This window comes from Hemitrygon akajei, unplaced genomic scaffold (genome assembly GCF_048418815.1).
Source record: "Hemitrygon akajei unplaced genomic scaffold, sHemAka1.3 Scf000050, whole genome shotgun sequence".
Taxonomy (NCBI): domain Eukaryota; kingdom Metazoa; phylum Chordata; class Chondrichthyes; order Myliobatiformes; family Dasyatidae; genus Hemitrygon; species Hemitrygon akajei.
In genome coordinates, this window is record NW_027331936.1 from 5355286 (window position 1) to 5382144 (window position 26859).

Consider the following 26859-nt stretch of genomic DNA (forward strand, 5'->3'; position numbering starts at 1 on the left):
CTGAATGGCTTGTTTTCTGTGCTGTAGTGGTCTATGATTTTATGATTCTATGGGGAGGAGAGTTCCCACAGGCGAAATGGGGATGGGAAAGAGAGATCACAAAGGAGGAAGGGGATGGGGAAGTGAGATCCCACAGGAGGAAGGGGGATGGGGAAGAGAGATTCCACAGGATGAAAGGGGGATGGGGAGAAGAGATCTTACAGGAAGGCGGGGGGGTGTGTGGGTTGTGTGGAAAAGACATCCCACAGGAGGATGAGGAAAGAGTAATAGAGAGCCTACAGGAGGAATGGGGGTGTGTGCAAGATTCCAAAGAATGGAAGGGGGATTGGGATGAGAGGTCCCACGGGAGGATTCCAAGGGTAAACGATAATCCTACAAGACGAGAGGATGCAGAAATTTTTTGTATGTGTGTGTTGGGTCTGAACAGAGGCCCAGAGGAGATCCGCCCTCGCTCTTTGCGTATCTGGAAGTGAGCAAAGTCACACACGGGGAAGGGCAGTGGGAGGACAATCTCACAATGGTATTTCTTTCCTTCTCACTGGGACAGTCTGCTGACAGTCTCTTGTCCCTCACCAGGAAGGGGGTGTGATTCTCTGACCCACCTGCTGCAGTCAGTGTCGGTCTGGGTGTCAGTAACAGTGAGAAGGAACATTGTCAATGGACGGGTCACAGGCAGCGAGAAACACGGCCATTCCTGTGATTTACTACCATTAAACCAATGGCCGTTGTTCACTGATCTGATGAAGTCTCCAACATCCCTTCACAAGGAACCAAAGAACCCTCCTGTCCTTGGGGAATTACTGACCGATCCCCTGGGCATTTGTCATATTTCTTCACAATCTGATTTACTACAAATTTACCGAAATTCCTTTCCATTGAAACAACACAATGGAACAGTTTCACAGTTCAGAGTGAGAGATAAATCAAGTTACCTCAACTCCTGGCACTTGTGCAGCCCGGGTCCCAGCCGCTGGATTCCTTCACACTGAATGAGGCAGTTCTCCAGGTCGAGGTGTTTTATTGTATCACAGAGTCCGATGACATGAGACAGGACCGCGCAGTCAATCGGGGTCAGTGTCATTCCACTGAATGAAAGTGTTTCCACAGATCCCAGTGCGGCCTGAGCCAGTCCACGATTCTGAGACTCAAACAGGTAGTGCAATGTGTTCAGGAGGCTCCTTTTACCAGCTTCATTCCTCGTGTTTCCACTCTGGCGTTTAACCTCCTCCTTCACCCAGTCAATCACCCGGCAGGTTGTTTGATGAGGAAATGGACCCAGAAACTCCTCCAGGCCCCGAGCTGTCATTGGGGAGGAGAGACCAGCAACAAAACGGAGAAATACCTCAAATCGCCCATCTGTCGTGTTGTGGGCTTCAGTGAGGAACTTCAGGATATCCCCGGGATGTGGATTCAGGAATTGTGCGACTGCAGCTACAAACTCTTGGATGGTGAGGTGTGGGAATGTGTACACCACACTCTGGGCAGAATCCTCTCTCTCCAAAAGCTCCATCAGGAATCCGGACAGGAACTGGGAAGGCTGCAGATTGTAGTTGATCAAATCTCCATGTGTAAACACAATCTTCTTCTCAGACACTCCTCTGTAGGCCATCTGACCAACCCTGAGTAACACATCACGGGGGCTCTCAATCTCACGGCCGTGGTTTTTCAGGATGTTGTAAATATAGTAGGAGTACAGTTGGGTGATGGTTTTGGGAACTCGCTGTGGGTCCCTGACTCTTTGTGTGAAGAAGGGGCCCAGTGCCAGAGTGAGGATCCAGCAGTAGGAGGGGTTGTAGCTCATGGTGTACAGGATCTCGTTCTCCTTCACGTGTTTGAAAACAGCTTCTGCCACCGTCCGATCTTCAAAATACCTGATGAAATATTCCTTCCGTTCTTCATCAACAAATCCCAGGATTTCAGCCCAGACACTGATGTCTGCCTTTTCCAATAAATGTAACGCAGTGGGACGGGTTGTCACCAGCACTGAACACCCTGGGAGCAGCTTGCCCTGGATTAAACTATACACAATGTCAGACACGTTGCACTTGAATTCAGGATCTGTGTACTGTGATTCTGTGTCTCTCCGACCATCAACAAAGTTAATTTTGTCCTTAAATTCATCCAATCCGTCAAATATGAACAGCAGTCCCTCTGTGTGTTTCCAGACCTTTCCCAGAATATTCCCAAAGTAAGGATACTGATGCAGAATCAGTTCTTTCAGGTTTATTCTGCAGTTAATGGAGTTTAAATCCCGGAATTTGAAACTGAAGACAAACTGGAATTGTTGGTATATCTTCCCCGTGGCCCAGTCATAAACAATCTTTTGTACCATTGTTGTTTTCCCAATCCCCGGGACTCCGGCCACTGCTGCAGACATCCCGGATTTGTTTCTAAAGACAGATCTTTTCAATTTTTGAACAAAGCTCTTCTTGAATAACTGATCAGTCCGGATTTTTTCCAGCTTACCACGGAGATCTTTTTCTCTCCACTCCTCGTGGTCTCTGCCTCTTGCCAGCAGCTCATGTTCCACCAGTCTCCGATCTCGAACAGTAGAAATGACCGTGAGCTCAGCGTAATGATCAACCAGCTGGAAAACCTTCACCTTTTCCCTCATCAGGATCGTGTTCACTCTCAGTTTTTCAGTTTGTGTCCGCAGAGTCTCCATGTGTTTCCTTCGAACATCTTATGACGGACAGAAATAGGTTGTCAGTGCCTGATCTGATGAACATGGAGCTCACAACATATTTTCTTTAATAAAAAAATACCTGTGAAAGACACTGTTTGTGTGAAATCGGGTGATCAGAGATTAGAGTGTCTGAAAGTGAAAGACGGCCCAGAAACATTTCTGATCTGATTCAGATCCGCTGTTAAAGGCTCCACTCTCCCCTCTGTTGGTAGTTTGCAGATTCCCCGGTGTTCCAGCGAGCACCAAGTGCACACGTGATTCTGGAGAGGAGAGTGTTGTGTGGAGCGGGTGGTTTCACTGCTTTCACTGCTCAGCTTCTGCTGAACTGTGCAACCCTGCAGAGGGTAACAGTGGGGGGGGGGGCATTTACTTGCTCTAATAACTGTTACTTCTCTCACAATGGACCCCATGTTCTTGACACTCCTTTAGGATGAAGCTGTCAGTACTGAGCCACAGAAAAGGAACATAATTTCCGATTCCTTTTCCACGCTGAGCCAGTCACGATGTAACACACCCCGCACTGGTCTACAGTCTCTTATTCTCCGAGGAGCCGGTACATGAACTCAGGAAATTCCCCGATGATGTGCGGAAGAGCAGGAAGCCGAAGAGGATGGCAGCGGGAATAGGGAACTCTAAAGTCAGGAGGACAGGTAGGCGATTCTGTGGACACCGATGGTACTTTGCCTCTCAGGTGCCATTGTCCAAAATGTTTCTGGACGCGTTCACAATATCCTGAGAAGGGAGGTTGAGCAGCCAGAAGTCGTGACAAACATTGGTAACAACGACATAGGAAAAGCAAAGGGAGGAGGTCTGGAAAACCGAACACAGGGGGTTAGGAAAAAGCTGAGGAACAGGACCTCAAAAGTAGTGATCTCAGGATTGCTGCCTGTGCCACCCGACAGTGGCAATAGGAATAGAATGAGGTGGCAGAGAAATGTGTGGCAGAGCATTTGGAGCAGGGGGCAGAAATTCAGATTTCTGGATAATTGGGACCACTTCCGGGGTAGGTAGGAGCTGTACAAAAGGCACGGGTTGCGCGTGAATCCGATGAGGACCAATATTCTTGCGGGCAGATTTACTGGAGCTGTTGGGAGTGTTTTGGCCGGGGGACTGGAACTAGGACGATGAGGACCAATATTCTTGCGGGCAGATTTACTGGAGCTGTTGGGAGTGTTTTGGCCGGGGGACTGGAACTAGGACGATGAGGACCAATATTCTTGCGGGCAGTTTTACTGGAGCTGTTGGGAGTGTTTTGGCCGGGGGACTGGAACTAGGACGATGAGGACCAATATTCTTGCGGGCAGATTTACTGGAGCTGTTGGGAGTGTTTTGGCTGGGGGACTGGAACTAGGACGATGAGGACCAATATTCTTGCGGGCAGATTTACTGGAGCTGTTGGGAGTGTTTTGGCCGGGGGACTGGAACTAGGACGATGAGGACCAATATTCTTGCGGGCAGATTTACTGGAGCTGTTGGGAGTGTTTTGGCCGGGGGACTGGAACTAGGACGATGAGGACCAATATTCTTGCGGGCAGATTTACTGGAGCTGTTGGGAGTGTTTTGGCCGGGGGACTGGAACTAGGACGATGAGGACCAATATTCTTGCGGGCAGATTTACTGGAGCTGTTGGGAGTGTTTTGGCCGGGGGACTGGAACTAGGACGATAGAGCTGTGGATGAAACAGCAGTTTTACAAGTAGATGATGGGTTTAACATGAATGTAAGGAAGGACAAGCCAATGACTGGGTTCAAATACAGACGGAGCAAACTGTTCAATTGTACCACATCCACAACATTCAAAAGGGGGGAGATGCAGGTCTAAACACATTGTATTTAAATGCACGCAACATTCAGAATAAGGTGGACGAACTTTTGGCGCAATTAGAGATTGGTTGGTATAATGTTGTGGGCATCACTGAGTCGTGGCTGAAAGAAGACCATAGTTGGAAGCTTAACATTAAAGGATAAACGTCTTATCGAAAGGACAGGCAGGAAGGCATAGGCGGTGGTGGTGTGGCTGTGTTGGTTCAAGATGGAATCACATCTTGATAAAGAGGTTACATAGGGTTATTGAATGTTGAATCTTTGTGGGTGGAGATAAGAAGCTACAGGGGTTAAAAAAAAGCTTTATGGGAATCTTATATCGGCCTGCAAATAGTAGCGAAGGTGTGGGGTTGAGATTGCAAAGGGAGCTGGGAAAGGCGTGTCATCAAGGTGATGACATAATTCAATATGCACGGGGAATTAGAAAATCAAACAAACTTCAGGACTCGGATCGCAAGAGAGGGAATTTATTGAATACCTACTAGAGAGCGTTTTAGAGCAGCTTGTGCTTGAGACTACTCAGGAAAATTCTGTCTTTGATTGGGTGTTATGTAATAGCTCGGATCTTATAAGGGAGCTTAATGCAAAAGATAGATAGATAGATAGATAGATAGATACTTTATTCATCCCCATGGGGAAATTCAACATTTTTTTCCAATGTCCCATACACTTGTTGTAGCAAAAACTCATTACATACAATACTTAACTCAGTAATAATATGATATGCATCTAAATCACTAACTCAAAAAGCATTAATAATAGCTTTAAAAAAGTTCTTAAGTCCTGGCAGTTGAATTGTAAAGCCTAATGGCATTGGGGAGTATTGACCTCTTCATCCTGTCTGAGGAGCATTGCATCGACAGTAACCTGTCGCTGAAACTGCTTCTCTGTCTCTGGATGGTGCTATGTAGAGGATGTTCAGGGTTTTCCATAATTGACCGTAGCCTACTCAGCGCCCTTCGCTCAGCTACCGATATTAAACTCTCCAGTACTTTGCCCACGACAGAGCCCGCCTTCCTTACCAGCTTATTAAGACGTGAGGCGTCCTTCTTCTTAATGCTTCCTCCCCAACACGCCACCACAAAGAAGAGGGCGCTCTCAACAACTGACCTATAGAACACGTTTTTACCGACCCTACACCACGAGGGTTCCGAGGGTGGTAAAACGGAAGGTAGTAAAGTAAAAGGGGGTAAGGGCGAGGAGATAGCTCCCCCCTTAGTGAAGAGAAAGGTCCTAGAGGTAGGAAATAAAGATGAGAAACGGATAAAGCTGTTAAAACGTCCAGAGTTGGACGTGGTTGATCTGTCTGGTTTGGCAGAATTGTTTGGAGAAGTTGAGAGTTCTAAAGATGTTCTCGATGGTCCCGAGAGTGAAATGAGGGCAGTCTTAGAGGAGAAGGGTATCCTTGCTGTGGAGAAGTCAGCTGACATGGCCGAGGAGGTTGTTTCAGCTCGCAGGGTTGCGCCTTCCCCAACAGGGGGCTGCCTGGAGAGTTACTGGAAGGAGGGGGGGACGTTAGAATTTGAAAAAGGTACGGGTGTTGAAAACCTGGAAGAGGCCAATGTCCCGTTTGAGTGTGTTCAAGATGGGGATACACATGGTGCTGAACCTAGTCACGGAACTCAAGGGAAAGGGGGATTTGTAGTTCCCAAATTGAATGAAGAAAATTTAAAGGCTGGACTGATATCAAAAGCAGCAACCAGGCTACAGAGACAATGGCTTGGTACCACAAAGCCTGTGAATCAATTACAGGTTGAGTTGGAAGGTAAAGGGGCCCCACACGCTATTGTTATTCCAGAGTGTGGTGTGAAAAGGCAGAATTTGAAATGCTGTCTGAACAAAGCGAGATCGCTTGCGGATCTTAAATTGGAAACTAATAGCATGACGGGTCCTGAAGAGAAAAACGACAAATTGCCTAAAATTAAGGAATTGGGTGGTCTAAGTTTGGAACACGCTGATAAAATCACTCATATGAAAGGAGCGGGCGAAAGCCTATTTCGCCAGGGTGCCCAAGATCGCCACGACGGAATTAACCGGAAAAAAGGCGAGGGTTAATGGGGACGCGATTTTTAAAATAGCAGAAGCCGGTTTTAAGGGATTTTGACAAAGTATGTGAATAATAAAGACAACACCCATGGAAGCTTGACTGTTAAGTTTGAAAGTAGCATAAAAATTTGTCTTTTGCATGAACCTTTGTAGATGTATGTAAGCTAAGATCACACCTCCTTAGTTATGTTGCTGAAGAAAGCAAATAAATAAGGTGGTTATTGAGCTGAAGTTTGATGCTACCAGGCGTTAGTAGGGCACATGAGGTTAAGGTATTAAAGAAAAGGGGCACTGTACTTGTTACCTGTTTAGATACTGACTTGAATGTATAACAGTAGTACTCTGTGAAGAGAAAAGGTTGTGTAGTATGTAGATTCAAAAAAAAAAAAAAATTCCTGTGTCAACCTGTTTTTAACCGCTGGTTAAAAACCCATTATGGGGGGAGGTGTTATGCCGTTGGCCCCCTCCTTTGTGAAAATCGCAAGAACTCTAGTTAAGGGGGGTCAACTGACCCAAGAGAGAGAGACGTGCGAAAGACCACGTTCTCCCAGGAAGCAGAATAAAAGTGACTTTGACTATTGTCTCATGGAGACCACCTGAAAAGCCTTCGGGCAAAGTGGGCTGGTTGAGAGAGAGATCGCATTACCTGCAACTTGATTGACACCTGCGATCCCGTGAAGAAGTATAAAGGCGGGTCTGAGGGGAGGACCCTCAGATGCACCAAGGAAACACACGAAGGAGAAACGCTAGAAATCCTGCGACAGCGTTTTAATAGCTACAGCCGGTGGTGGGGTTCGTGTGCGTCCTTCCCTTGCCTGGGATTGGCGACTTCACCACGGAAGACGGCCTAGCTACAGGGGAAGCCACAGATGAGAGTCCATTCCCCCAACGAGACTTCCGACTACCTCCTACAAGTTGGAAAACCTGTCGGGTAAATGCTTCATGTTCTCTGTCTTTCTAACCAAAAGTGCACCAACGTGACACTTCCGCCGGCAACTAAGTGAAACTGCCGTGATCTAAAAGACTTTTAGATATTCAGTGAACGATATAAAATCTACATTACCCCTAGACGACGATCGAGCTTGTGTTTTGAATGATTATTATTACACCGATGTTTTAGATTGAGTTTTGATTATCTGAATGTTTTGTATTAACCATACGTTTGTGCCCTTGTTGAATAAAACGGTTGAAAATAGTAGCATCCGACTCAGCTGATCCATCTATCTTTGCTGGTAAGTTACCTGGTTACGGGGTTTTCGTAACAAGAGATCATAATATGAGTGAATTCATACTGCAGTTTGAGAGGGAGAAGCATAACTTATGTTATCAGTATCGCTATGGAATAAAGCGAATTACAGAGGCACGAGAGAGAAGCTTACCCAGGTAGATTGGAGAAGGATACTAGTGGAGATAACGGCACAGCAGAGATGTTTGAAACTTCGGGGAATAGGTCTCAAGTTGCAGGATAGATACGGCCCACGGAGGAAGAAGTTCTCAAGTGTCACGTGCAGGCAACCATGGTTGACAAAGGAAGTTAAGGATTGCATAAAAGCCAAGGAAAGGCCATGCAAGATAACAAAAGTGAGGGAAAGTTGGATGAATAGAGAACTTTTAAAATCCAACAAAACGCAACTAAAAAAGCGATAAGAAGGGAAAAGATGAAATGTGAGGGCAGAAAAGCCAATAATATAAAACAGGATAATAAACACTTTTTTCAGTTATATGAAGAGTAAAAGGGAGGTGAGAGTTGATACTGGAACACTGGAAAATGATGTCGGTGAGATAGTAATGGTGGACAAACAAATGGCAGAATAACTTAATGTGTGCTTTGCATATATCTTCACTGTGGAAGATGCTAGCAGCATGCAGTGGTCTGCGAGTGACAGGCTGTAGGATTGAGTGCCATTGCTATTTCAAAAGAAAAAAGTTCCCGGCATACTGAAAGCTCTTAAGGTGCAAAGTCAGCTGGGCCAGAAAGACTACATCCCAGAGATCTGAGAGAGGTTGCTGAAGGGATGACGGATGGATTGGTCATGATCTTTGAAGAATCACTTGATTCAGGCATGGTCCCGGAGGACTGGAAGATTGCAATTGTCACTCTGCTCTTTAAGAAGGGGGGAAGGCAAAGGAAGGAAAATTATAGGCCAGTTAGCCAAACCTCAGCGACTGGGAAAGAGTTGAAGTCTCTTACTAAGGTTGAGGTTTCGAGGTACTTTGAGACTAATGACAAAATAAGTTAGCAATGGTTCTGTTAGATTTCACGGTGGAAGTAAGAAGCAGGCTGGACAAAGGAGAGTCAGTGGATGCCATTTACTTGGATTTTCAGAAAGCATTTGATGAGGTGCCGCACACGAACCTGATTAACCAGATAAAAATATATGACGTCACAGGAAAGATACTGGCCCGTGTAGTGGAATGGCTGACAGGCAGCAGACAGCGAGTGGGAATAAAAGGGGCCTTTTTCTGATTGATTGCCAGTGACTGCTGGTGTTCCTCAGGGATCATTATTGGGACCGCTGCTTTTCAGATTGTTTGTCAATTATTTAGATGATGGAATAAATGTATTTGTGGCAAAGTTTGCGGATGATACAAAGATAGGTGGAGAGGTAAGTACAGCGATTGCAACAGGACAGAGGCCGACGGGAATGTCTGTTTATCAAACTCACAGAGGCCTCCGGGTACAGATCCCGAGACTGGGAAGGTGCCGGGTGTTGTGACAAATGCAAATTGCTTCCTGTCCTCCAGCCACAGCAACAAAAACCTGTCTCCCAGACTCTGACAGTCTCTAAACAGGCCTATAAAGAGACGTATTCAGACTCTCAGAGTGAAATAACAACAAAAACCTCTCTCCCAGACTCTGACAGTCTCTAAACAGGCCTCTAAAGAGACGTATTCAGACTCTCAGAGTGAAATAACAACAAAAACCTGTCTCCCAGACTCTGACAGTCTCTAAACAGGCCTCTATGGAGACGTATTCAGACTCTCAGAGTGAAATAACAACAAAAACCTGTCTCCCAGACTCTGACAGTCTCTAAACAGGCCTCTATAGAGAAGTAATCAGACCCTCAGTGTAAAATAACAGCAAAAACCTGTCTCCCAGACTCTGACAGTCTCGAAACAGGCCTCTAAAGAGACGTATTCAGACTCTCAGTGTGAAATAACAACAAAAACCTGTCTCCCAGACTCTGACAGTCTCTAAACAGGCCTCTATGGAGACGTATTCAGACTCTCAGTGTGAAATAACAACAAAAACCTGTCTCCCAGACTCTGACAGTCTCTAAACAGGCCTCTAAAGAGACGTATTCAGACTCTCAGTGTAAAATAACAACAAAAACCTGTCTCCCAGACTCTGACAGTCTCGAAACAGGCCTCTAAAGAGATGTATTCAGACTCTCAGAGTCAAATAAAGACTTTAAGGTTTCCGTTCCATCGCTTACCTTCCAGATGCGGGGGCACTTCAGATAAACCCCGCTCGGTGTCCATGTAGGCGAATTGGCCGTCACCTGTTGAAACAGATTAACCTGCATGAAGTCTGTTCTGTGTAATACTGTAAATTCATCAGCATTTACATCTGTAACACACAGTGTATTGTTCACCGTACCTCGTTCCCGTATTTCATTCAATATTCTGCTCAGCTTCGGTAAATGGTGATGTAGTTTCACAAAGGATTCCCACATCACCCTCCGGGCCCCGGAGCCCTTCTCCATCACCAGATCCAGGAAGAGTTTGGAAGCGCCCGCTCGGTTTCCCTTCTCCGCGAGCTCAGTCACGCTCTGTAATGAACAATGGGAAATATATTGAGGAGCGGAGGGATGGGTTCAAATCTACCCTGAACATGGACTGACCCAGCACGTTCTGCTCGTCACAGATCACTGACAGCAATTGTTCGTAGCAGGAAAAATAAATTAAAAGAAGTTAGCATGGCCAGTGATGACTTTCTGAACGCCACAGATTGCGGGGTACTTATCCACTTGGCAAGGTTTAAAAGGAGCAGACATAGTGTGAGTGAGCCAGAGATAGGTAGGTTATTGAGGCTTTGTGTCAGAGAGGGTTCAGTGAGGAGAGGCGGAGGATTTAGGTAGATCTTGGGTAATATTTCCCTTCTCTGTTTCACTGTTAGAACAGTGGGAATGCCAGGCAGCATAGTGGGATGCTCTTCCTACAGGGTGCGGCAAGTCAGGGAGAACTCCAATGTCCCTGACAACTGCACCTTCGGGAATTTCATCCAGCTGCAGCTTCTTACATACTGTGCTGAGGAATTGGAGCTGGAGCTGGATAAACCCGGGATCACTCGGGAGACTGAGAGGTTGACTGACAGACTTTACAGGGAGGGAGCTATACCCAAGGCGCAGAACACAGGAAACTGGGTGACTGTCAGGAGGGGGAAGGGAACAGGCAGCCACTACAGGAAACTCCTTGTAACAGGTATACGGCTTTCTGTTTCGGGGTATGGCCTCGCAGAGGAAAGACATGGTGATTATGCCTCTGGCTCTGAGTTTGGCTTTGTGACTCAGAAGGGATGAGAATTGCTGATCTGCACTGACAGGGGGAATTCAATGGTCAGGAGAACAGACTGGAGATTCTATTTACGAGAACATGATTTTTGGATGGTGTGTTGCCAAGGTCAGTGATATCTCGTATCGACTCTGAAACTTTCTTAAGGGCAGGATGAGCAGGTCTTGGTCCACGTTGGTACCAATGACAAGAGTAGGAAGTGTGATGAGATCCTGCAAAGTGATACAGATCCAAAATTTCTTGAAAGTGTTATCGAAGGTAGATGGCGTTGTAAAGATTTTCGGACATGGGGCTTCATGAAACAAAATATTGAATACAGAAGTTGGGATATTATGTCGAAGTTGATGTTGCAGAGGCTAATTTGAAGCAATGTGTGCACCTACCTCCCGGAAGGATATCAATAAGATTGAACGAATGCAGAATAAAATACAGATTGTTGCCAGGACTTGAGGATCTGAGATATAGAGGAAGTGTGAATAGGCTAGGACATTATTCCATAGAGTGTAGGAGGACCATGAGAGATGTGAAAGAGGTATACACGTTTATAAAAGGTATAGAGAGCGTTAGTGCAAAAATGCATTTATTATTGAAGTTGGGTGGGACTGGATTTAGAGATCATAGGGTAATGATATCAGGTGAAAGGCAATATGAGAGGGAACTTGTTCACTCAGAGGTTGCTGAAGAGCGCGGAACGTGCTGCCATCTTAATTAGTTGATGTACATTCGAGTTGATTATTTAAGATCAGTTTGGATAAGTTCATTCAATGGGGGAGTTATGGACGTCTCCAGTCCGGGTTCAGTTCAATGGGACTAAGCAGATAATAGGTCGGTGTGGACGAGATGGGCAGAAGAGCCTGTTGCTGTACTGTAGTGTTTGATGACTATGACTAGGTGTAACTATGGCCGGGTCAGTGTTGCTTTTTGCCAGGGTAATCCCTGGTGAACCGCAGCAGCTTCACCCTTCACTGCCAGGCTCCATGAGGGGTCCAGTGCCAGCCAACTGGCAGTGAGGAGCAGCCAACAAACTCAGGACTATTGTGCATGTGTGACAGACCAAAGCCGACTGGTGGGAATGTTGAGTAAGAAGTTTGGACTGAAATTGTCAGCTGCCTCACGTGGAATGTCGTGTTCAGTATGGTGTCTGGCTCTTCACTAATATTCATCCTGGGTGGCAATAGGTGAATGCACTCCAGTAGCACGAGGACCAGTTTGTTTCTTTGTAATTCTATGTTAGCTGTAGATGTTTGGAATATTTTCAGTGGCACTAATGTTGCACTTCCCATGTTAACAGTATATGCTGTGGTAATTACAAACTCAAATTGTAAGTCACAAGGAACAGATGGTAACAGAAACATGAGGCATGTTGGGATATTGATAAAGAAAGGGTCAGCAGTTCAAATGAGAGACGGGTCAGTGTTGCCTGAGTTGAAAATAGGGTTGAAGGTAGACTGAGAATGAGCTGAGAAATATGTCACTATATATTTGATTTGTGGGAAACCCGTCGGTCATCAGGAGAACACAGATTGGTGAATGGCCATTAAGGTCGAACATTGGGAACATGATGTGATGTCAGACTGAGTGGTGTAGAGTGGTTCTCTGTCCACTTGCAATGTCCGTCAAGTGTCACATCACTAAATTCACCTCTCAATCATTGCCTGTATCCTAATCTGTCTAAAAATGAATGTGATCAGAAAACTGGAGAGAGGCTTGTATTGGTTAATAAAAGTTCAGGGTTTTCGCAGATGAAAATTCTTTTCTTGATGTTCATCACAAGCATTACAGGATTTTCACTGCCCAGAGGTGCCGTTACACCGGTTCTGTCGGTCTGTGATTGATTCAGTTGAATCTACATTCAGTCTATGTCCCTTCCACTTACGTGATACTCTCGCTCATTGAAATGATGATCATGAGTTAACATGAAACCGACTCCCTCCACACCCTCCTCAATCGCCTGCTCCAGTCGCTCCATGTAGAATCTCGTCAACTGGAACAGTTGGTGTTCGTCACAATTTGACAGGAAGGCGGAGATGGCGGAGTTCAGATCTGTCATAGAACATAAAATAGTAGATGTACCATGCGGATGCAGACACGATGCCAATTTAAACCAATCCCATCTTCAGGAACATGATCAATATCCCTCCGTCCCCGGCCTACTCATGAGCTCAAACGCCTCTCAGACGCTGCAGAGTATCTGTTTCCAGTCCCTCCCTCGGCAGCTCATTCCAGACACCGATCACTCTCTGTGGAAAACATGCATCCTAAATCCCCTTTAAACTTTACCATCTAAACTTAAACCTGTTACCTCAGGTTTTTGTGGTGAAACTCGTCTGCACCCTCTACAGACCCTCCACATCATTCTCGATTTGTGCACAATACTGAAATTGTCTCTTAACCAACGTGTATCCAGTTACAGTCTAACGTTAAAAAATAACTCAACTCATCGTTAGCACACTACCAATTGTGTTGCCACCTTCAGGGAGCTATGCATACCCATCACAAGACCCGACAGTACATCAATCTTATTATCAGATAGATAGATAGATAGATAGATAGATAGATAGATAGATACTTTATTCATCCCCATGGGGAAATTCAACATTTTTTTCCAATGCCCCATACACTTGTAGCAAATCTAATTACATACAATACTTAACTCAGTAAAAATATGATATGCATCTAAATCACTCTCTCAAAAAGCATTAATAATAGCTTTTGAAAAGTTCTTAAGTAGTTTACTTAAATACATTAAATACAATCAACCCCCGGCACTTTAACATATCTTACTCCTGGCGGTTGAATTGTAAAGCCTAATGGCATTGGGGAGTATTGACCTCTTCATCCTGTCTGAGGAGCATTGCATCGATAGCAACCTGTCGCTGAAACTGCTTCTCTGTCTCTGGATGGTGCTATGTAGAGGATGTTCAGGGTTTTCCATAATTGACCGTAGCCTACTCAGCGCCCTTCGCTCAGCTACCGATGTTATACTCTCCAGTACTTTGCCCACGACAGAGCCCGCCTTCCTTACCAGCTTATTAAGACGTGAGGCGTCCCTCTTCTTAATGCTGCCTCCCCAACACGCCACCACAAAGAAGAGGGCGCTCTCCACAACTGACCTATAGAACATCTTCAGCATCTCACTACAGACATTGAATGACGCCAACCTTCTAAGGAAGTACAGTCGACTCTGTGCCTTCCTGCACAAGGCATCTGTGTTGGCAGTCCAGTTTAGCTTCTCGTCTAACTGTACTCCCAGATACCTGTAGGTCTTAACCTGCTCCACACATTCTCCATTAATGATCACTGGCTCCATATGAGGCCTAGATCTCCTAAAGTCCACCACCATCTCCTTGGTCTTGGTGATATTGAGACGCAGGTAGTTTGAGTTGCACCATATCACAAAGTCCTGTATCAGTTTCCTATACTCCTCCTCCTGTCCATTCCTGACACACCCCACTATGGCCGTGTCATCAGCGAACTTCTGCACATGGCAGGACTCCGAGTTATATTGGAAGTCTGATGTGTATAGGGTGAACAGGACCGGAGAGAGCACGGTCCCCTGCGGCGCTCCTGTGCTGCTGACCACCGTGTCAGACCTACAGTCTCCCAACCGCACATACTGAGGTCTATCTGTCAAGTAGTCCACTATCCAATCCACCATGTGAGAGTCTACTCCCATCTCCGCTAGTTTGTGCCTTAAGATCTTGGGCTGGATGGTGTTAAAGGCACTAGAGAAGTCCAGGAATGTAATCCACACAGCACCACTGACCCCATCTAGGTGAGAGAGGGATTCGTGCAGCAAATACGTGATAGCATCCTCCACTCCCACCTTCTCCTTATACGCAAACTGAAGAGGATCCCGGGCGTGCCTGGTTTGTCGCCTCAGATTCTGTATTATCAGCCGCTCCATGGTCTTCATCACGTGCGACGTCAAGGCAACAGGTCTGAAGTCATTCAACTCCTTTGGTTGTGGTTTCTTCGGTACTGGGACAATACAGGATGTTTTCCACTGTCTGGGTACTCTTCTCTGCTCCAGGCTCCTGTTGAAGATGCGCTGTAGTGGTTCTCCCAGCTCAGTCGCACAGACCCTCAGTAATCGTGGGGAAATTCCATCCGGTCCAGCCGCCTTGCTGGTACAGATCTTCCTCAGTTGACCTTCCACCTGTGCAGCCGTAATCCTGGGCGTGGGCAAGGTCTCCTGTGAGTGGCTATTTTCCTGTGAGGGAAGTAAGCCTGGTGTGGAGTTCGGCGGTAAGGATGAGATTGTGCTGTCGAACCTATTGAAGAAGTTGTTCAGCTGGTTCGCTTTCTCCACATCTCCACTTATGTTTGCCCCCCGCTTTGCACCGCATCCGGTGATGATCTTCATCCCATCCCACACCTCCTTCATGCTTTTTTTCTGCAGCTTTTGTTCTAGCTTCCTCCTATACTGCTCCTTTGCCCCCCTTATCTGTACTCTGAGTTCCTTCTGAACTCTTTTAAGCTCCAACCGATCACCATCTTTAAAGGCCCTCTTCTTCTGGTTTAGGAGGCCTTTCATGTGACTAGTGATCCAGGGCTCCCAACATTCACTGTGCACATTGCTCGCGAATTTGATTTCTCAAAATGCAGCTTCTCACATTTACCTGAATTATCTGTACTTGGTGACTCTCTGTTCCTATTTCTAACTGGATGCTGAACACGTTGACAACAGTCCCAAATTTATTCAACTCCTCCAACTCTGTAAATCAACGAATAAGTCCACCCAGTATATCATACGATTAACCTATTTGATTCACACACACGACGCATGGCGAAACAGTGATCCTTGCGAACACTACTGGTCACAGACCTTCAGCCAGAACAACGCTCCTCTAGTGCTGACTCCATTTTATTTACCCAAGACGACTTTGAAATCAATTTGCAGATTCTCAGCCCGAAACGTTGAAGGTTATTTTTTCTCTATAGGTGCTTCCTGACCTGCTGAGTTCCTCCAGCATTTTGTACGGTGCCCTCTCCACTTATCATTTTGTTTTACTTTAATCATATTCGCCAAGAACATTTCATTGCTTCAGTAGCCCCCCCACCCCTCCGATTCCCTGTGTACAATCTCTGTTGTTAACTGTCTCCTGCACCCAGCCCGTCCTCCCTCAATATAACGTTCTTTAACTCGGCCACGGGAAACAGACACCGGGAACTCCCCTCACCTCCATTGTGCAACAACCCGTTAATCTGGGGAGAATTCACCATTGCCCTTCCAAACAGAAAACAACATCTGTTTCTCTCAATGGCTGTCGGAGGCATTTCCCACATCAGGGCGTACCAAATGCTGACGGAAATTCAGTCTGTTCCCTTGACTGTTACATTGCCCGCTGTTGTATTCCTGTCTGAGTGTTACCCACTCCCACCTTATTCAGGGGCTCCTTCTCCTTTCACTCAGGTGAAGATTTGTGTGGTGAGGGGAGTGATTCGACCATTCCCCTTGTTAGGTCCCTGCGCTGGAGCTGGTGAATTGTTCCAATGCTCATGGACGCTTTACCAGTTGGAACAATGACCCCGTTTGATGGTACTTTCTCTCTGCCCCTTTATCGCCCAAGTTTATCCCTCTGAATTATTGACGATTTGACTACACGTGTACCATGATGCCAGAGTTTTAATGAGAAAGAGGCCAGTGAGCATACCTGTGTCCATTCTGACTCTGTCGTTGGTTGATTACCGTCTGCTTGTCTGACGTCCGGGTGGAAGAAAGCCCCTCCTGCTGGCAATGACCTGAATTACACAAATAAAAAAGTATGATTCAGTTACTCTGTCCTTCAAATTTAAAACACTTTTGTAAGGTCACTGCTCACTCTCCGACATTCCAGGGAGTAAATGGAGTTTGGAACAAAGACCTCCAACTGAACACAAATTTCAAGAAGATAGCAAGGAAATATAAGGAAACTTACTTAAAGGAGCAATGCAATGAAGCTGAAGAAGCCAACAGAATTGGAAGAAAAAACACAAGAGATCTTTTGCTAAATGTTAGGGAAATCAAAGGAACATTTCATGTAAAATGAGCATAGGAAAAGACAAAGAAGGGAAGGACCTTACAGAAGCAAAGGACATCAAAGGGAAATGGCAGGAACACACAGAAGAATTGCAGAAAGATCCAACAGCGAAGACACCTGCAATCACTCCCTCATCGATCTAGAGCCAGACATTCTGGAAAGTGAAGTCGAATGGGTGATAGAAAACATTGCCAATAATAAGGCTGCAGGATGTGACAGGATTTCAGTAAAATTGTTAAAAATTCTAAAAGGTGATGCTGTAAAAGTGTTGCATGCAATTTTCCAGCAGATCTGGGAAAATATAAACAACAATGACTTTCAGGCTGGATTAAGATCCGTTTTTGTCCCAATACCCAAGAACGGAAATGTAAAGTATTTTTCAAATTACCGGAAGTTTTCACGTGCTAGAAAGGTAATGCTAAAGATCTTGCAAGCAAGACCCGAGCAATATATGGAACACGAACTGCCAGATAGAAGCTGCTTTTAGAAGATGCAGAAGCACCAGAGACCAAATTGCTAAACTACGCTGGATAATGGAGAAATCGCGAGAATTTCAGAAAAGTATTTATCTATGTTTTATTGACTACTCTAAAGCCTTCAGCAGTGTGGTCCATAATAAACTATGGCAAATCCTTAAAGAAATGGGAATACCTGGACATTTGTTCTGCCTTATGAGAAACTTGTACAAAGATCAAGAAGCAACAGTTAGAACGACACAGAACAACAAACTGGTTCAAGATTTGGAAAGGAGCATGACCAGGCTGCATACTGTCACCCTGTTTGTTTTTTTTCCAATTTATTTATTTATTATTTTTTTTAGAAAATTACAAAGAATAAATGTGATGATAAAATAGTAAAAAAAAGAAAAATAATATTAACCCTCCCCCCCCCTTAACCCTTATCTAAAGAAAGAAAAAAAAGAAGAGAAAGATTGCCTGGATATCGGAGGATCCCCACATGCTCCACGGAGTTCAAAATAATTTTAATATTTATTTTTACTTTCCCCAATTACTTTATAATTTTATCTTCAAAGGACCTATGTATTTAATCCTATCTTTCGTAGGTATGGGAGCCAAATTTTCAAAAATATATCATATTCATTTCTTAGATTATATGTAATCTTTTCAAGTGGAATACAACTATATATTTCATTATGCCAACGATCCATAGTTAAATATAAATCAGATTTCCAAGTAACTGCGATAACTTTTTTGGCTACTGCCAATGCAATTTTTATAAGTTTTCTCTGATACTTATTCAAGTTTCTTTTTGCTAATAAAAATTTCTTTATCTCATCGTCCATATTTACCTTATTCCATAAATCAATCAAGTGTCTTAATATAGGAGATTCTTTTTTTTCCCGTATCCATTTGGATTCCCATTTATATATAAAATCTTCTGGTATATTTTCTCCTATCTTATCTAATTCTATTCTAATCCATGCCGGGTTTTTTTCATCAAAAAAAGACGCAATAAATTAAGTTGATTTGCTTTATAATAATTCTTAAAATTTGGAAGTTGTAACCCTCCTAAATCAAATTTACATGTCAATTTTTCCAATGATATTCTTGACATCTTTCCTTTCCAAAGAAATTTCCTTACATATTTATTCAGTTCTTGAAAAAAACTTCTGAGGTAATTGTATTGGTAAAGTTTGGAATAAATATTGCAATCTAAGAAATATATTCATTTTTACAGCATTAACTCTACCTATTAATGTTATTGGTAACATCATCCATTTATCAAGATCCTCTTTTATTTATTTTTTTAATAATGGCAAATAATTTTGTTTATATAAATTTTTTACATCATTATCAACTCTAATACCGAAATATTTTATCCCATTTATTGACCATCGAAACTGAGTTACTAATCGACATTGATTATAATTTCCTTCGGTAAGGGGTAAAATTTCACTTTTATCCCAATTTACTTTATACCCTGATACTTTCCCATATTCTTCCAATGTAAAAGATAATCTTTGCAAAGATTGCAATGGGTTTGTTAAATAAATCAAAACATCATCAGCAAATAAATTAATCTTATTTTCTTCTTGATTAACTCTAAAGCCCCCAATGTCTGAAGCTGTTCTGATTAATTCAGCTAATGGTTCTGTTGCCAATACAAATAAAGCAGGTGATAATGGGCAGCCTTGTCCAGTTGACCTTGTTAAGCAAAATGGTGTTGAAATCTGACCATTTGTAACTACTTTAGCTTGAGGATTAGTATTTAAGGTTTTAATCCATTGTATAAAAGATTTTCCTAACTCATATTTTTCCAATACCTTAAATAAAAAATCCCATTCCAATCTATCAAATGCTTTTTCTGCATCCAAAGCAACTGCTACACTCATTTCCTCTATTTTTTGTGCCAAATGAATTATACGAAGTAACCGGGTTATATTATCCATTGATTGTCTGTTTTTAATAAAACCTGTTTGATCCATATGTATTAATTTTGGTAAATATTTAGATATTCTATAGATAGAATGTTTGCTATTATTTTATAATCTGTATTCAACAAAGAAATAGGCCTATATGATGTTGGTTTTAAAGGATCTCTTTTTTTGGCAATACACTTATGATCGCTGTTAAAAAAGATTGTGGGAGTTTATGCATTCTTTCCACTTGATATATTAATTCCCTAAAAGAAGGAATTAATAAATCTTTAAATTGTTTATAAAATTCAGGAGGAAAACCATCTTCTCCTGGGGATTTATTACTCTGAAGTGATGCTAAAGCTTCTTCAACCTCTTTTAATGTAAAGGGCATATCTAATCCTTTCTGTTCTTCCAAATTTAATTTTGGAAGGGTTATTTGTGATAAAAATTTATCTATCTCAGCAATCTTATTTTGTGATTCTGATTGATATAGTTCAGTATAATTTTTTTTAAAGTTTCATTAATTTCTAAACGTTTATAAGTAACCTTATTTACACTTGTTCTAATTGCATTTATTGTTTTAGAAGCCTGTTCTGTTTTCAACTGCCAAGCAAGAATCTTATGTGATCTTTCACCTAATTCGTAATATTTCTGTTTAGTTCTCATAATTACTTTTTCTGTACGATATGTCTGGAGTGTATTATATTGTAGTTTTTTATTAACAAGTTGTCTTCGTTTTTCTTCTGTCATATATCTTTGAGATTCTTTTTCTAACTTTGATATCTTTTTCCAATTGATCTATTTCTGCAATGTATTCCTTCTTAATTTTAGATGTATAACTTATAATCTGACCCCTTAAATATGCTTTCATCGCTTCCCATAATAATTTTATCCTCAACTGAATGTAAATTTGTATCAAAAAAAATTGAATCTGTTTTTTCATAAAATCACAAAAATCTTTACGTTTTAATAAAATTGAATTAAATCTCCATCTATAGATTGATTCCTCCTTATCCATCATTATCATTGTCATTATCAAGGGGGAATGATCTGACAGTATTCTTGCTTTATATTCCACACTTTTCACTCTATCCTGAATATTTTTTGATAATAAAATAATCAATCCTTGAGTAAGTTTTATGTCCATTTGAATAAAATGAATAATCTCTTTCTCTTGGATTAATTTTTCTCCATATATCAATCAGGTTTAAATCTTTCATTAATGATAAAGTTAGTTTTATTACTTTTGATTTTGTAGCAACTTTAGTTGACCTATCAAAAACTGGATCTAAACAAAAATTAAAGTCTCCACCTATTAATATTTTATCATGTGCATCAGCCAAGTTCAAAAAACCTTCTTGTATGAATTTTGCATCATTTTCATTTGGTGCATAAACGTTCATAAAAGTCCATAATTCTGAAAAAAATTGACACTGTATAATCACATATCACCCCACAGAATCAATTACTACATTTTGTATTTTAATTGGTAAAGTTTTATTAACCAAAATTGCAACTCCTCTCGATTTTGAATTAAATGAAGCTGCAATGACATTTCCAACCCAATCTCTCTTTAATTTCTTATGTTCTGTTTCTGTTAAATGTGTTTCTTGTAAAAAAGCTGTATCTCCTTTCATTTTCTTAATATATGTTAAAACTCTTTTTCTTTTCTCAGGACCATTAAGTCCATTAACATTAAAACTTTAAAAATTAAGTAAATTAATCATTCATAATACCTTGGGAACTCTTTGAAATTCTCCATGTTGCTATGAGTCTCTCCCCAACCATCCAGGCAAAAAAGAAAAATAGAAAAAAGGTAACTAATATATAAGGAAAAAAAACAAAATACCCCCCCATTAATGTTGCGAATAAAAATAACAGATTACCCACCCCCCCCATTTTACGGGTCATGGCAATCGCCATGATTGTACACGTGAAACTCGCAGCCATCGATCAGGAGCTCCTCCAGCTCCCCCGCAAAAAAAAAATATTAGTGAAGAAAAAAAAGAAAATAATTAATGTCTCTACTCCCAATTAATACTCAACTATTTTTGTTTTCCTTATAAATGCCCGTCAAGTCCAACCTTATCTCTGTCTTCATCATTAGTCCACTTCATTTCTATAATTCTTTAGTCCTCTTCGTGGACATCAGGTAATTCTTGTACAAATTTCTCCGCTTTCCGGTAGTCAACGAAAAATCTTCTTTCTTCGTTATCCAGGACAATTATAAATTTTGCTGGGTAACTCAATAAAAATTTATAGCCCTTTTCCCATAAAGATTTTTTCACTGGATTAAATTCCTTCAGCCTCTTCAGAAGATCGTAACTTATGTCTGGATTTAAAAAAACTCTTTTCCCTTCTATTATCAATGGCCCATTTCTCTTTTTAGCATCTTGAGTAGCTGCCTTCAAGATCATTTCTTTATCTTGGTACCTTAAGCATTTTATCAAAATTGATCTTGGATTTTGATCTTGTTGAGGTCTTGGTCTTAAAGCTCTGTGTGCTCTTTCAATTTCAATTACTTGACTTCCTTCTTTCATTTCCAAAATTTTCGGAATCCATTCTTGAAAGAATTTTATTGGATTTTCACCCTCTGTACCTTCCATAAGACCAACAATTTTAATATTATTTCGTCTACTAGAGTTTTCAAGCAAATCTATTTTTTCCAACATCCGTTTTCTTTCTATTGTCCAGGCAAGTTTATTGTCTTCTATCTTATCTATTCTTTCAGTGTTTTGTTCCATTTTTACTTCCATCTCTTTAACTTTATTATCCATCCTCTTTTGTTTTTCCACCACATTATCGAGTGTAGTCTGCATCCTTCTTATATCTGTTCTTATAGCTTTTAATTCATTCATCATATATATCAGGATATCTCTTATGTCTCCTTTAATCTCCTCCTTCTTTTCCTCTTCTTCATCCTCTGTATTTCCCAAAGAGTCTGATTCCACTTCCGATTGACTTCCAATTTTTCACTTCCAGCCATAGTTGGGATTTGTAGTTTTGTTAATATCTGTTCATGCATGCTTGTTTCTTCGCGCATGCGTTGTTCTTGCCGTTTCTTCTCAGAGACCGCCGACATTGCTGCAACTTCCTGTCCCGCATCATCAGAAGCGCCATGCACTTCGCCGGGAGGAGATCCAACTTGAGTCCGAGGCTTCGCCGAGACGGTTAGGCCTTTTTCCCCGCCGATTTGCGCAGTCTTCGAAATAATAACTTTCTTCTGTTTCGGTTTAGGAGCCATATCCAAAAATAATCCTGAGTTGCTTATAAACAGTTTCTAGTAGGTATTTATTAACTCTTCTTCATTTAAACCCTATTTCATTACTTTTTACGAGGGAGCTGGATTCCCAACGTCTCGACCCTACGTCATCACGTGACGCCCCCTCACCCAGCTGATTTAATCTATGTGCTGAAAATATGAGGAATGCTGGTGTAGAGGACTCAAAATGTTGCAGTGAAAATTACCAGACAGAATATTAATAAATTCAGATATGCATGTGATACTTTTCTAATGGCTGAAAGTGAGGATGATCTGAAGAAGCTTCTAATGAAAGTGAAAGAGGAAAGTGGAAAGCTGGCTTCTTGCTCAATATTAAGAAAACCAGCCAGTCCTGTTAACACTGTGGTAATAAATGGAAAGGAAATGGAAGCGGAGACGGATTTTTTCTTCCCTGGTTCAAAGATTTCTATAGATGGTAAATGTGATGGCCTTTTCAAATTTATTGGGTAGGAGAGCTATTTTGTTGCATTGGAAGGATCCTAATCCACCTACTGCTTTTTTCTGCCTCTCCTCCATTATGATTTGTTTAAACTTGGAGAAAATTAGAAGTCGGACGTTCGATACATCTTTCAAATTTGAACAAACCTGGCCACCTTTTATTCAATATTTTCATACGATCCAATTTCTTTTCTTTTCTTTCTCCCTCCGTGAAGGTTCAGATTTGACCAGAAGGACGTTTTCTTCTTTTTTTGTAATCTTGTCCTCAAATGGACTGCCCAGTCCTTTTTTTTTTGTTTTAGGTTAGTTTAGTGTTTTTTTTCTCTTCTATAAATAGAACATTTCCAGTCTTTTTTTGTATGAATTGTCAAGAGGAGTTGTGGTTCTCTGTTTTTATATTCTTGCTTCCTGCTATAATTCTCAACCTACTTAGCAATCCAGAACATGAATATACCCAACGATAGCCTCCACCACTGTTTGTGGTGACAAATTCCACAGATCAAACAACCTTTAGCTGAAGTAATGTCTCTCATCTCAGTTTTAAAGTGATGTTTCTTTATTCTGAGGCAGCACTCTCAGATCCCACACTCTCCGTCTAATCCAGACACCCTCTCCACTCCCACTGCATCCAGACTTGTTGTTACTGAGTTGGTAAATAATCACCCCCGTCCTAACTACAACCCCCCCCCCCACCAACCCTAGAGTTTGAGGGCGGGGGTTGATTTACTTTTCCGCTGGTTTGGCACACCATTGTGGCTGAAGGGCCTGTCTCTGTGATGTACTGTTCCATGTTCTGTTCTATCTTCAGCATCTTGAGTTTCTCTTTGACTCCCACTGGCAGATAGACATGTGACAGTGAGGGGGAATATCCAAATGTGTATTGAATTCTGAAACCCCGGTATATTTGTACTGGCGCAAACACAAAACAGTGTATTTAATCACAGCCTCTCCCTGTGATGGATGGAATGGGAACTCATTCTCTGCTTTGCCTCCAAAGAGACATCAGAACCAAACATCTGAGCACAGAACAGAAATACTCGCTCAACAACTCATAAACCCGGACAACTTGATTCCCTGAATCATTTTATCTGGGTCAAGACATGTGTGGTAACCCAGGATCCAACCTCAGAGGGTCACAGCCCACATCGAGAGCCTCGCACATCTTTTCCACATCTCACACTGAGAGATTCACACTAGCAATATCCAGCCCCCGGAGACGTCTGCTTCATTGCGGAAGGAGGAACATCCAGCCGCTTCTGTAAAAGCACCAACGTAGAACGAAGCCCAAACTCTGACAGTTCCATATTCCTGGAACCCCCATCCCAAGATTGTATCTCAAGCACCAGCTCTCCCTGGGCTCTTTGCTGCCGGTAATATGCGGCAGTGTCTCAGCCAATCCCAGTTCAAAAACTTACACTCCCACACCAACCCGTGACAGAACTGGAGCCTGATGATCCTTTGTCTGGACGGGGATCAGCTGTAAAACATGGGCCTTGGATCACAAAGAGGGTGCTGATACATTTTAGCTTGTTCCCACAGTTACATTGAACATAGTTCATTATTTTATTGAGTGCGGTATAGCCCAGGTCAATTAACAGCCACTTTCCCCGTCGGGTAACAGGAACAAAATGTTTTAAATATAAAATTAAAAATATAGCACTGGAAACTCAGTGCAGGAGATTTCATTTTGTTTCTTTTGATGCAGAAACGATGACTAACTGCAAGATGTTTGACCCCCAGAACAGAATCGCATAAATACAATCCCTACAATCTTCTTCATTCCATCCCGGACAGGAAATGCTCAAAGCATCCTCGTATCTGAGGACACTCTCTCTCCGCTGAGAGTCAGCAACCAGAGAGCGATAAACGTGTTCAACAGTCTCTGCAGCTCTGGTGAGCTGTTGCCCTGGTGACGGAGGAAGTGCCTCGCAAAGATAACCGAGCGGGGAAATAACAAACTCAGTGTGACACGTTCTCGGTTTCATTGTGACAAAGATGAACTGAACATTCAGCCATTTTGTAATGGTGATACTGAAATTCCAGCGGTTGTTTTTACCCCTTGGAGGTGCATTCAGTAAATCTCAATGTGGTTCCAGCTCTACAGAGCTCTCAGCAGTGCAGCCGCTGGTCCAAAATGAATCGCAGTGTTGGATACGACCTATAAGTTAGGTATAATGTAAATTAGATATGGCCCTAGTGGCTAAAGGGATGGAGAGAAAGCAAATACAGGGTTCTGAGTTGGATGATCAGCCATGATCATACTGAATTGTGGTGCAGGCTGGAAGGGCCGAATGACATACTCCTGCACCGATTTTCTATGTTTTCTATGACCAGTCTGCAATAAATGTCGATTATGTGTAGAAGTTTCAATTGAGATTCACAGAGCCCTTACAGCACAGACACAGGACTGTTAGCCCTTCCAGTCCGTGCCATGTTCGGTGTGGTTCCATCCCCCTGCACCCAGACCATAACCCTCTATACCTCCCTCATCCATGTACCTCCCCACACATCTCTGAAATACCACAATCGGACCTTCATCTCTTACATCTGCTGGGAACTTGTTCCGTATTTGCTCCACCCTCTGAGTGAAGTAGTTCTCCCTCAGATTACCCTTAAATGTGTCACTTTTTTGCCCTAAATCCATGATTTTACCCAACCTGAGGGGGAAATGACTAACTGCATTCACCCTATTTATACCATCATAGATTTCTATATCTCTAGCAGGGCTTCCCCACCTAGGGTCCTGGACCCTTCCTCTAATTGTAGGGGCAAATGGCATAGAAAAGTTGGAATCCTGCTAGGATACTCCATCATTCCCCTGTATTCCAGGTAATCGAGTTCTAACCTGTTCAACCTATCGCTATAATTATTTCCTGAAATACTAGCAATGTCCGTGTAATTTTCCCTGCACTCTTTCACGCTTATCGACATCTTTCCCCCAAGTAGCTGGCCAGAACTGCACTCAATTCTGTTTTTTTGTTTTGGATTCCCGGCGTCCTTTACAACTTTAGCATTAATATCCAGGCCCCTCTTCATAACAGCCTGCGTTATAATGGTCAATATGTCCTAAACTCTCTTTACAACTCTGGTGTTACTTTAAAGGAATTGTGGATCTGTAACACCCACGGCAGAACAATCGGGCTCAAAACAGTTATTTTCACCAAACAGTCAGCCTGATTAACAGCTCTACTCACTAACCCACACTCCGCACCCCACCCACTACTGGTTTAACATTTCCTGACAGTTCTAGGCACTCCTGTGCCTGAAGTGACTTTATGGACAGACAATCAATATCATTCTCCGTAGGTCCAGGCTTTCCTGTGCCTAATGTCACTTTACAGACATAGAATCAATGTCAGTCTCATATGTCCAGACAATCCTGTGCCTAACATCACTTTATGGACATACGATCAATCTCACAGACCAGAGAATTATGCAATATTGCAAAGGAAAAATGGCTGAATCAAAAAATGCAATGAAGTAGAAGGCCGTATTAACAACAGCAAAGAAATGCACCAGAAAATTTAAGGAAATTACTGGCATTAAGAAAACCTCCTCTACAGGATACCTAGAATCAGCAGATGGACCCATCCTAACGGATAAAGTATGTGAGAGGTGGATTCAGTGTGTAGAGCAGCTTTTTGAGATAATAGAGGGAACCCCCA

At 42.5% G+C, this 26859-nt stretch overlaps 1 protein-coding gene across 1 annotated transcript in view; it reads right to left on the minus strand.

Moving 5' to 3' along the window:
• The window catches only part of LOC140721097 (NACHT, LRR and PYD domains-containing protein 12-like), a 69220-nt gene that overhangs the window by 36688 nt on the left and 5673 nt on the right, over positions 1–26859 (minus strand). The window contains exons 2-7 of the mRNA XM_073035962.1: positions 16728–16815; positions 12947–13113; positions 10157–10328; positions 9993–10058; positions 9222–9350; positions 933–2682 (exon numbers count right to left, since the gene is read on the minus strand). Of these exons, the coding sequence (XP_072892063.1) occupies positions 933–2682; positions 9222–9350; positions 9993–10058; positions 10157–10328; positions 12947–13113; positions 16728–16737 (2294 nt within the window). The 5' untranslated portion in view covers positions 16738–16815. The remainder of the gene's footprint in view (positions 1–932; positions 2683–9221; positions 9351–9992; positions 10059–10156; positions 10329–12946; positions 13114–16727; positions 16816–26859) is intronic.